This window comes from Equus przewalskii, chromosome 5 (assembly GCF_037783145.1).
Source record: "Equus przewalskii isolate Varuska chromosome 5, EquPr2, whole genome shotgun sequence".
NCBI lineage: Eukaryota > Metazoa > Chordata > Mammalia > Perissodactyla > Equidae > Equus > Equus przewalskii.
Genome location: NC_091835.1, coordinates 73,057,879 through 73,071,007, shown reverse-complemented (window position 1 = coordinate 73,071,007; position 13,129 = coordinate 73,057,879). Strand labels below are relative to the sequence as shown.

The 13,129-nt window shown below is 34.7% G+C and overlaps 1 protein-coding gene and 1 pseudogene across 1 annotated transcript; both read right to left on the bottom strand.

The window, feature by feature from the left end:
- Positions 1 to 2,378: 2,378 nt before the first annotated feature.
- LOC103551475 (olfactory receptor 6C3-like) lies at positions 2,379 to 3,312 on the bottom strand (annotated as a pseudogene).
- Positions 3,313 to 11,720: 8,408 nt separating this feature from the next.
- Positions 11,721 to 12,662, bottom strand: LOC103551474 (olfactory receptor 6C1). The gene has a single exon (XM_008521010.2). The coding sequence runs from the start codon at positions 12,660 to 12,662 to the stop codon at positions 11,721 to 11,723; it is 942 nt and encodes a 313-aa protein (XP_008519232.2).
- Positions 12,663 to 13,129: the final 467 nt, after the last annotated feature.

The following is a 13,129-nucleotide window of genomic DNA, read 5'->3' as shown; positions in this document are numbered from 1 at the left end:
AATAACAAACGTTGGAGAGGTTGTGAAGAAGAAGCAGCCCTCATTCACTGCTGGTGGGAATGCAAACAATTGCAGCCACTATGGTAAACAGTATGGAAATCTCTCAAAAAACTAAAAACAGAAATACTATACGACCCAACTATCCCACTACTGGGTATCTATCCACAGAACATGAAATCGACAATTCAAAGTGACTTATGCACCCGTATGTTCATTGCAGCATTTTTCACAATAGCCAAGACAGAGAAGCATCGAATGCTTCTGACAAATGTGCTCATTGACTGATGATTGGATAAAGAAGATGTGGTATATATATATATATACACACAATGGAATGACATTGAGCCATACAAAAGATAAAATTGTCCCATTTGCAACAACATGGATAGACCTTGAGGGTATAATGTTAAGCGAAATAAGCCAGACAGAGAAAGACAGACACCAGATGATTTCACTCGTATGTAGAAGATAAACAAACAAACGAACAAAGAGAAAAGTTCAGTGGTGACCAGGAGAAGGGGGACAGGGGCAGGGCACAGGGGGTGAAGGAGAGCACCCATATGGTGACAGACAAGTAATAATGAACAACTGAAATTTCACAATGTTGTAAACTATTATGAACTCAGTAAAAAAAAATCATCTATGTCTTTGTATGGTTTGATGCCTATTCTTTGTATTCCTGAAGTGTATCCTATATGAATGTACCCCAAACGTTTAGTCATTCACCTTTTGAATAACATGCTAATTGCTTCCATTGTTTCCCAATTAAATATAAAGCTTATATAAAAATTTGCATCCAGGTGTTATGTGATGTCTAATTTCTTTTACCTTTATTATTTTCCTTCTCACTGATGAAATTTGTGTTCTCCCAAGAACTCCTCCTCTTGAGGGAGCCTGACTCTTACAGCACTTTCCACTGTACTCACTGGGTATTCCCTGTTGGTGTGGTGGTAATGTTGGGGGTGCCAGAACAGTCTATCTTCCAAATAAATTTCAGCTTTTTAGTGGCCTTTGTCTCTGCACTGTGCTCTTTACAAGAGTTTCTCCAGTGGTGTATCTTTTTATTCCCTGGCTTCTACTCCCTTCCCTGGCTATAGCATTGCCAATCTGTTTCCTTGAAGGCATGACACCTGTTGACTTCTTTTTCTCTCCTCTTGGGTGAAACAGGGAGGTTAACAGGGAATGGAGCACAAGGATGTTCTTCCTTCAGATGGGAATAAGCACTGGCAAATTCTTTCCCCCCCAGGTTTGACTAGGCCCCAGAATCTCTAGGTGAACTGAATGGTGATCATCTTTCCTGTAAAAATTTTAAAAGTTTAAAAAGACTGGGAGAAGTGGTTGCTTTTTCAAGTGTGTAGATATCAACATGAAGTTACAAGGGACATGAAAAAACAGAGAAAAGTGGCCCAATCAGAGAAAGAATAAATAAATCTCCATAAACAGACTCTAAAGAAAGAGAGCTATGTGAACAGCTGACAAAGAATTCAAAATAACTGTCATAAAGATGCTCAATGAGTTCAGGAAAGAGGCATGTGTTTTAGTTTTATTTCATTTATTTTGAATTTTTTAAAATATATAAACAAACACATGGACAAAGAAAATAGCTCAGTGGTTACCAGGGTGGAAGGCGGGCACACGGGGTGAAGGGGCACATTTCTGTGGTGACAGACAAGAAATAATGTACAACTGAAATTTCACAATGATGTAAATTATTATGAATCTCAAAAAAATAGAAATATAAAAAATAAATCTAAAAAAATGATTAATTCCTAAAAAATAATTGAAAACATGGAAATTCTATAAATAATACTTCATATCATGACCAATACTTATCTTGAAAGTATGCACTAAACTTCGCAAAGTATACAGCTCTACAGTTAAAGTGCAATGCACTAGGACATATTACCTCAAGGACTGAATTTAATATACAAGAATACAGATCATGTAGACTCTTTAAACATTAAAAAATTACCAATGTTCATTTTGAAAATACACAAGAAATGACACACTAGTTTTGAAACTCTACATTTGAAGTACAACGTGATATCATATGTACCTTTTAGTGATTGATATTAACAGAATTAAAACTATTTTTTACTTTATACTATAGAGTCAGTATTAAAGAAATACATGTCACTTCCAGAAAATTCTATAGGAGAAATAAATTTTTCTATATTTTTGAATAAGTCAATAAACAATGCACTGGAGAAACTTGGGTATAGAAGTGAAAAAAATGGACTGGGAAAATATTAAATCAACTGTAACACGGCATATAAAGAGGCTATAAAGAACAAGCATAGTTATGCAGATATTTAGGAATTTCAAGATTTTAACTAAATGCTCTGTAGAATGTCCTTCATTTTCTACAAAAAAGCAATTCATTTAGTTGCAGAAAACACTACTTTATGGACGACACCTTTGAAAGCTTGTTTTACTTGCTGGTTTCTCAGGGTGTAAATGAAGGGATTGAGCATGGGGGCCACAGAGGTATTCAGAATAGCTACTCCTTTTGTCAATGATGCCTCTTTCTTTGTAGTGGCATTGGCACAAATGAATATACAGCTTCCATAAGAAATGGAAATGACAATCATGTGAGAAGAACAAGTGGAGAAAGCCTTTCTTCTCTGACTGGCAGATGGGATTCTCAAAATAGTTCTGATAATGTACATGTAAGATAAAACCACTAAAGCCAAAGTGAATAGCAAAGTAGCCAAAGCAAAGTAAAAACCAATTACTTCTAGGAGCCAGGTATCTGAGCAAGACAGTGTAAAAGGGGAAAATAGTCACATGCAAAGTGATCAATGACATTGGAAGCACAGTAATCTAGCTGGTGGAGAAGCATAAGAGGTGGGAAAACGGTCAGAAACCCGCCCAGCCACGCGCAGAGCACAAGCAGGCTGCAGAGTTTCCTGTTCATGATGGTTGTGTAGTGAAGGGGCTTGCAGATGGCAACGTAGCAGACATAGGACATGACGGTTAGGATGTAAAATTCAGTCACCCCCATGAAAATAAAGAAAAATAGTTGGGCTGCACTGTTGTAATAGGAAATAGTCTTATCCCTGGTGATAACTGCCCCCAGAAATCTAGGGACACATACAGTTGTGAATGAGATTTCTAAGAAAGAGAAGTTCTGGAGGAAGAAATACCTAGGCGTCTGTAGATGGGAGTCCACCAAGGTGAGGGTGATGACAGTCAGGTTTCCAGTGACACTCAATACATACGTGATCAACAATAAAAGGAAAATCAGAATCTGAAGGTCAGGATCCTCGTAAAGGCCTAGGAGGATAACTCTGTGATCTCTATGTGGTTCATTCCCCTCTCTCCCTCTCTCCTTTTTTCTTCTTTTAAAGCTATTTAGGTGGAAAGAGAACTTAATAGAGGAATGAAGAGTATCATTCATCAGGATCAATAGCATCATCATTGATGTAATTCTAAAACATTTTCTACAATTCATACCAAATATATTTCCTTTTGACGATATTGTTTGCATTATCTTTTAATATATATTTGTGAGTCCTGCTGTTTACTAGTTCTCTTATTTTCAATCCATCAGGGGAACTTAGGAAACCTTCATCCAATAAGTCACATCATTGAGAAATGGCAAATAAAATCAATATTTCTTGCTCTGTCCAGTTTATGCAAATTATTATATTTTGTTGAAACAATCATATATAATACGCATTTTTCTTTATTTTTTCTCATGTATTTATTAGAGGATACCACCACCTAAAAACAGACATGAATGATTTTAATTCCGTCAAAAGGTAAAAGTGAAACTTACAAGGTTAAAGTAACAACCCATTACATTTTTTATGATATAAGAAATCAATTAATGATTTTCTTAGCAAATAAAATAGATTTTTATTTTTAATTATTAATTTTATTTTAATATCAATATTTATGTGTATAATTATCAAGATAATATTAGAATATTCTATACATATTATATAGTAATATATACATTTACTGTAAGATATAATAAATTACCCACTTACTGTATTTAACAAATAGAAGACATATTCACCTATTGCTTTGTCTTGTAATTCCATGAATATCATAAATGTTTGATATCTTCTGTGATTTGTTAGAAATGTATATATAGAAATATTTTTATGTCTAAGCTTAAAGAAACATGCACTATTTATCTATTTTTAATTTTGCAATGAAGCACAAATTGGAAAAGTAACACCTTGCCTCAGATCTTAGCAAATCTGTCACCCAGATTGTAGCCCAGTGCATTTTCCATTTGAACATACTTCTTTCCGAGCTATTAAGCTTTATGAAAAAAATGTTTTGGGGCCAGGCTTGTTGCCTCATTCTGTATGCTCAGCTTTGGCTGCCTGGGTTTTCAGGTTTGGATCCTGGGCACAAACCTACATCACTCACCAGCCATTCTGTGGTGGGGTCCCACTTACAAAATAGAGGAAGATTGGCACAGATGTTAGCTCAGAGCTAATTTTTCTCAAGTAAAAAAAATAAAATAAAGAGGAAGGCTGGCAACCGATGTTAACTCAGGGTGTACGTGCCTCGGCAAAAAAAAAAAAAAAAGAGTTTTCTCTCCTTGTAATTCTGCCTCACATTTATCTTGTACATAAGACATCTGATCCATTAGGATATTTCAGAAATGTATAAGAAAACCTCTTTCATTCATCCTAACCTGTTAAGTTAATTCCCAGCTGTGCTTGATATGCCAAGCTGTAGATTTGGCTTGCTAAAATTGGGACAGTTATCTCCTCCATATTTTAGATAGTCAAATTTCTACTGTGAGGGATAGAATGTAAAATCAATGCTTTTCTGCCAGGCACTAGCAAAATTCACACCTGTCATATATGATTTTAGTTTTTCTCTATTTTATGATGGCTCAAGGGAAATAGTTCAGGAAATAAAAATAGGATGTCAGAAACCTTAAGAAGATGTGGAAATATACTATGGTTCTCTTTGATAATATTAATCTAGAATTTTAAGAAAGAAATATTTGAAGAGAGAACTACATCCCTGCTCTGTTACAGACCATGAGAGATTCCTACAGGCCATTCTTGGATTTCTCAGTAGCCTCCTAACTCTTCTTTATGGTGAATCTCCCTTGAGAACATTTACGTTCATCTTTGTATCCCACAGAGGATGCAAAATCTTGACTTCTACAAAATAATATTTCTGTTAATCACAATTACTTAGTATTTCAAGAGTAAAAAAAATAGATGTTAAATACATTTTCTTACAAAAATAGAACTCAATCAATAATTCTCTTTGTTGTTTATTTTATTCTCTTTGTTGTTAATCCTTAGGTTTTGTTAGTGTTGGGGCATCAAGAAGCAAGATTATGTCATAATTCTAAGTTACATAATAACTTTTACAATGCACAGGTTGTGCTCACAATTTTTTAAAATGCTATTACATAGGTTAACTAATTTAATCCTCATTACCAATAGCAATGTTTAATCGCAGTGTCAAATTTGTCCGCTTTATTGTTCATCTTGACCTTTACATTTATTTGTCATGTTTTTACCATCCCTGGTGATCTAGTAGTTAAGGTTCGGCGCTCACACAGCCACAGCCTGGTCAGACAACCGCATGACCCGTCTGTCATCTGTCTGCTGTGTATTGCTGTGCCGCTGAAAGTTATGCCGCCAGGATTTCAAATCCCAGCAGGATCATTCGTGATGGACAGATTTCAACAGAGCTTCCAGACTAAGACAGACAAAATCAGTCCAGCCCCACAAACAAAGCTTAAATTTAGCCCACTTTGGGAGATCATCCCAACCTGAGTCATCTCTTGTTCATGCCTCTGGTAAAATTTCCCAAGGTTGATATGAGAAAACTTCTGATGAACGCCCACATCACCCAAGAAAATTCCAACACTGTCACTTTTCTGCAAATCAGGCATTTAAGGGAAATCAGTCTTAGTCTTTAAGTTTAGTCTTCCTGAGGGCACATGTGTGAGATTCTCCCTTTTATATCCTCTAGTTCTATTTTAGATTGAAATTCTTTCACACTATTTGTCCCCCAGTTCTGTCAAAGTTTGCTTTAGATGCTCTGATGGTGTGTTCATATATATATTTATAAGTGTTATATCTTCTTGATGAACTGACCCTTTTCTCATTACATAATATCTTTCTTTATCTCTTGTGGCAGTTTTTGACTTTAATGCCTATTTTGTCTGATTTGAGTATAGCCAGTCACCCCACTCTCTTATCATTCCCATTTTCATAGAATATTTTTTCCATCCCTCTACTTTTAGCCTATGAGTGGGTTTCTCAGTGAAAGTGTAGAGTTGGATCTTTTTTTTAATACATTCATGTCCTTTGGTTTTGATTGCATTTTGATTTTGATTACATTAAAATCATTCTTTGTAGGGTAAGATTTACTATTGCTATTTTGTTGTTTTCTGTTTGTCATGTAGTTATTTCATCTGTGGTTCCTATTTTGCTGTCTTCTTCTGTGTTTCATTGTATTTTTTGAAGTGATATGCTTTGATTCGTTTCTTTTTCTTTTCTGTATCTTCTATAGATATGTTCGTGTGTTTACCATGTGGCTTACATAGAGTATTTATAATAGTTATTTTTAGCTGATACCAACTTAAGTTCAAACACATTAAAAAACTCTACACTTTTACTTCTCCCCCCACTTTATGTTACTTATGTCATCATTTACATGTATTTATACTGTGTATCCTTAAATACATTTTTAGTTGTAGTTATTTTTAATATATTTGTTCTGTAATATATATTACAATTAAAAGTGACTTACACACCACCAATATGATAACAAAGTTTTCTGTACTTGTCTATACATTTTCCTTTAGCTACAAGTTTTATACTTTCTTATGCTATCATGTTGCTGTTTAGCATCCTATCATTTTAACTTGAAGAACTCCCTCTACCATTATTTATAAGGAGCTCTAGTGATAGTCAATTCCTTCAGCTTTTCTTTTCCTAAGAAAGTCTTTCTCTCTCCTTCAGATTTGTAGGATAGTTTTGCTAGGTATGGTATTTTTGGTGGGTGGTTTACTTTCTGGCAAACACCTGTTCTCATGTTAATCACATAATAATTGTTTTCTTCTTCCTCTGGCATATGTTCTATTTGGTGTGTGCATGCCCAGAGTTATTTGGGGGTGTGCAGGGATGGTTAGTTTTATTTCCTTGTTGTCCTGTTTATTAGTGTAGGGAGAGCAGAGAAACTCAAAACTTATGCTCTTGGCAATATCTCCTCAAAATTTAACTATAATTTTTTAATAATGATTTTCAATTTTTTATTGATCATGTATATGAAGGCAACTAATTTTGCTACGTTGCTGACTTATTTCCATTTCTCATTAATTCCCTTTAGTTTCTCATGGCCTATATGTGTTCATATATTTAATATACAACAAGTCTTTTGAGTATATATCTTGTACCCAGCATTGTTTCAGATGCTTGAGAAACATTAGTCAAGAAAAATGGCAAAGGCCCCAATCCACATGAATTGGATGAAGACAAACAATGAATAACAAATACAATAAATAAGTAAAAAAAGTTAGTTTGTTAGATGGTGAAAATGTTATGAAAAAAAGACATACATTAGGTTAATCTGCAGTAGAGACAGATTGAGCATTGAATCAGTTATTTAGGACATACTCACTAAGGTAGTGATGCTTGAGCAAAGGTATTAAGGAGCTCTGGCTGTTATATCAAGGAGATATCTGACGATAGTTTACTCTAGATCAAAAGACACTGCAAATACCGTAAAACTATGTCGATAACCTTGTCATTTGCAAACAGTGACAGCCCTGGTTCTTCTTTTCCATTTCCTTAAATTGTCGTGTGAGTCTCTTTATTGGCTGCGTTCTGGATAAGCCCTCTAGTATAATGTTGAAACAAAGCAGTGGTAGTGGGCATCCTTATAAAGCAGCTCCTTTAACAGAATATGCTTATAACATTTCTAATTGAGTGTAATGTTTGTTATAGGACCTTTTAAATTAAGATCTTTTTTACAAATATTTTTAAGCCTAAAACAGAATTAATAATGCAATAAATCCGTATATGCTTATCATCCATATTGCATAATCATCAGTACTTTTCCAGACTTACTTCACCCCTGTTTTTTTTCCTTTGCTAAAATATCTTAAACCAAATCTAAGGCAGCATGCTGCTTCACCATATATAGTTCTGAAACTATAGAAAGCTTTCAAACTGGATCTTGAAAGATGAGTAAGAATGGAAACTTAGGTGCAAAGGCATAGAAAAATGAATAAAATAGAATTTTTAGAATGTATTAAAAGTTGTGCATGGCAACAATAGAGTCTAAGTAAAAGTAGGAGAAGGAATAATAGCATAAGCCTTATGGGACTTTCATTATGTGCTTGGTGTTTTTCTAAATTCTTCACATGTATTAACTTATTGAAAGTTTACACAATTTTTTTCTGCTCTCTCTTACTCACCAGGAGTGGCAGTTGAAGAGTTTCTAGTTTGGATTGATTATGTTGCAGTTTACATGCCAATTATAATATTAGGATTTAGTACCTTGAAGTTTCACTCTCGCCACGTGTATTCAACATAGTACTGATAGTCCTAGCCAGAATAATTAAACTAAATAAATAAATGGCATCTCTGTTTGCAGATGAAATGATCTTATATTTAGAAAATCTTAAAAACTCCAAAAAAGAATTGTTAGAACTAACAAATGAATCCAGTAAAGTTTCAGAGTACGAACTCAAAATTAGAAAATCAGTTGCATTTCTATATGCTACTAATGAAGTATCTGAAAAGGAAATTAAGTAAAAATGTCAATTACAATAACACCCAAAAGAACAAAATACGTAGGAATAAAATTAACTACGCTGGTAAAAATCTTGTACACTGAAAAATGAAAAACTAATGAAAGGAGTTACAGAAGACACAAACCAATGGAAAGACAGCCAGTGTCTTCTTTAATTCTTTTCATTGCCCAAATTCCTTTCAACACCCAAAATACGTAAAGAACTCCAACAACGAAATAGCAGAAGGCTGAAACAAACAAAAAACCCCTTATCACCTAATAAATAAATGGGCTGAAGACTTGAGTAGAGTCTTAAGTAGATATTTTTCCAAAAAAGACACAGAAATACAAGGAGGTAAATGCCCAATAGGTATATGATAGATACTCAATGTCGCTAATCTTCAAAGAAATGCAAATCAAAACCACAGTGATGTATCACTCACACTTGTCGGGATGGCTATTATCAAGAAAACAAAAGACAAGCTGGTGAGGATGTTGAGAAATTAGAATCCTTGTACATTGTTGGTGTGAATGCAAAATTGTGCAGCTGCTATGGAAAGCAGTATAGAAGGTTCTTTAAAATTTAAAAATAAAACTATCATAGGGCCGACATGGTGGCATAGTGATTAAGTTCGCACTCTCCACTTTGGTGGCCCAGGGTTCTCGGGTTTAGATCCCGTGAGTGGACATACATGCCACATGTCAGGCCATGCTGTGGTGGCATCCCACACACAAAATAGAGGAAGATTGGCACAGATGTTAGCTCAGGGTCAATCTTCCTCAAACTGAAAGGGGAAGATTGGTAAGAAATGTTAGCTCACAGACAATCTTCCTCACACACACACAAAACGACTATCAGGTTATCTAGAAATCCCATTTCTGGGTATATATTAAAATAATTGAAATCAGTGTCCCCATTTCTGGGTATATATTAAAATAATTGAAATCAGTGTCTCTAAGAGATATTAGCACTCCCATGTTCGTTGCAGCAGTATTCACAAATGTCAACATATGATAACAACCTAAATGCCCGTGGAAGGATAGATACAGAAAATGTGGTAAATGCATACAATGGAGTATTATTTTGCCTTAAAAATGAAGGATATCTTGTCATATGTGACAACAGGGATGAAACTTGAGAACATTTGCGCTAAGTAAAATAAGCCAATCATAAAAAGATAAATACTGTGTGGATCTACTTCTATTAGGTATCTAAAATATTCAAAGTCATAGAATCGGATGGTAGAATGTTGTTGGCAGGGGATGAGGAGGGAGAAATGGGGGAGAAGCTAATCAGTGAGCATAAAGTTTCAATTGTACAAGATAAGTAAGCCATAGAGATTTGCTGTAAAACATTGTGCCTGTAGCTAACAACATAGGATTGTGCCCTTAAAATTTTAAGTGGGTAGATCTCGTAAGTGTTCTTACCACTTTAAAAAATGTAATGTGTACATACTCACAATTATAGCAGTTAGATATAGGGAACAATATTAATAATTGCTACAATTTATTGAAAGATAATTATGCTATATGCATTCCAGATTTCTTTCTATCCCTATAGTGAGTTACGTACACCTGATTGACCTGATATTATACCGGATTTACCAATGGGGAAATATATGCTTAGAAATTATAAAAACCTCATTTGTCAACTATATGTCTTGTTTAAGATACAAACTGTACCTCAGATAGGATGAAATGAAATAGAAACCATTCATAAGTTTCCTCTAATATTTTAAATCCCCTTCAATTTTCTATCACTTTCTTTTCTTTCTCCATAAATTCTATGCTGTGTTTCTCAGTTGAATATATCGCATAACAATCATTATGAATGTTACACCACTAATTAAGATTATAGTGTATTTTTTGTTACTAAGAAGCGGTTTGTATAATTTAGAATATGCTTTAGTATCCATTAATTCTTTTTTCAGCTTGACACACACACAGACACACACATACAGCTTTTCAAAATACTTTAGGTACTTATTAATGCCTTATGTAGAATGAATTAAGGAGTATTTTAACAGATGAAATCCTCAATTTATATAAAATGGAAAATTTTGCTTGTTATGAAGTTTTTATTAAAAAACAAACCTAAATGATTTTGTTTAGGTGTAAAATAATTTGGATACATGCCCTGTTTCAAACTAGTCCAAATCTTGACGAGAAACTCTGCATGAATACGTAATATATGTATGAGCTTATTATATATATGTATATATAAGCTTATTCAGGAGGAAGAGCTTATTTTCTATGGAATTATAGAAAGTGAACTCATCCTACATATCTGAAATACCTATTTCTTCACTGTTTTCTACAGTTTGTATGCATGTATGCATATATGCACCAATAGCTGTTGAGTTATTATGGCATTGGGAAATATGGAGATGTATTTTGCACCATTTCTACAAAAGGATATATTGTTAAAGGTCTGTGCATTTTTTATCAATAGGAAAATTATATGGACACATTCTATTAAAGTTAGTGACAGGTAATGTGTCTTGGTTTTTAAATGAAATTATTTATATTTTTCAATCAATTATGTGGCATTTATGTTTTTTTCCTAGAGAAACTGTGAGATAGTTAAGAGAATTTCTGTCAAATATAAATGAAAGTCACAAAATTATATTTTCTGTGTAGAGTAAGTAAAATATCATATCAATATTTATACACCGTCTCTTCCATTCTGGTGAAACTTTTTCTTTCCTAAACAAAACTCAAAATACAATTTTACTTTTTAAAATAATTATTTCTTAAGAAGCTAGAACTAAGAAAGTGTACAGAAGAATCAGAGTCAGAAAGACACGAGAAAAGTTATTAAATTAAATGAGAAATATATTAAACAAATGTGCTTGTAAAGTATAGGAAAAAAGAGAGAATGAACAAGGATGAGAGGGAGGCCATTGTGATTTGAAGAAGCTACTGAAATGTCACGTTTCTATTTTTTAAATTGCCCTGCAAATTTGTCTCTAATTTATTACACTAGGTCACTTCATTTGCTTGTGAAAAATAGTTTTCCTCACCATGCCCAGGAAAGCTCGCTTGACTTGCTGATTCCTTAGACTGTAAATAAAGGGGTTCAGCATGGGGGCTACTGAGATGTTTAGCACAGCAACTCCCTTGCTCAAAGATACCCTGTCTTTTGCTGAGGGTTTAATATACATAAAAATGCAGCTGCCATAAGAGATGGAGATGACGATCATATGAGATGAACACGTGGAAAAGGCCTTTGTCCTCTGACTAGTAGAAGGAATTTTTAAAATGGTTCTGACGATATACATGTAAGACAGAAATATCAACTCCAATGTGAACATTAGAGTAAACACTGCACAGGAAAACCCCATTATCTCTAGGAATTTTGTGTCTGAACAAGAAAGTTGCAGCAGGGGAAAATAATCACAGGTAAAATGGTCAATAATATTAGACTTACAGTAATCAAGGTTTAAGAGCAACATGAGTGCAGGGAATATGATTAAGAATGAAACTAGATATGAAGAGAAGACAAGGAGTGTGCAGACTCTCCGATTCATGATGGTCATGTAATGCAGAGGTTTGCAGATGGCGATATAACGGTCATAGGACATGGCAGCTAGGAGATAAAATTCAGTGACCCCCAAGAGAATGAAAAAAAATAACTGAGCAATGCAATCGTTAAAGGTAATGGCTTTATCTCCTGAAATGATGGTGCTCAGGAACTTGGGTATACTGACAGTCGTGAATGAAATCTCTAATAAAGAGAAATTTCTGAGGAAGAAATACATGGGGGTCTGGAGGTGGGAATCCAGCAGGGTGAGGGTGATGATGGTCAGGTTCCCAGTGATGCTGAGCATGTAGGTGATGAGCAGAAAGACAAGGATCACCACCTGGAGCTTTGGGTCATCTGACAGTCCCAGGAGGATGAACTCTGTTATTTCTGTCTGGTTTCTCATTCTTCAGTTGTTTATTTGTTTTTCTCCTGCCAGACCTATGGGAGAAAGTGCAAAGAACAAATTTGTAGAGTGACTTGACAAATACTCAAGTGTGGAGCCATAATATGGCTGAATTAGTATGTCATTTCACCTGCAGGGGAAATGTAAAGCAAATTGATAATGACAATGATCTTCTGATTTCCTCTGTTTTATAGGTGAAAAGTTTTTGGTTGAGGCAGTCTTTAAAAATTCAGTATCACAAAGCTTGAAGTGGTCTGGCAGTGATTTGTTCCTAGACTTTTCTGACCTCAAATATTACCTGTGAACTCTCAGAGATGTGTCCAGAAGCTTCCTTCCCACTGAGAACCACCTTTGTGCTATTGCTCCAATCCGTATACAACTTTCCCTGTCAATGTAAGTTGAACGTTCAGTTACAGGGTCCAGCCTGGTGGCATAGTGGTTAAGTTTGGCACACTCCACTACAGCGG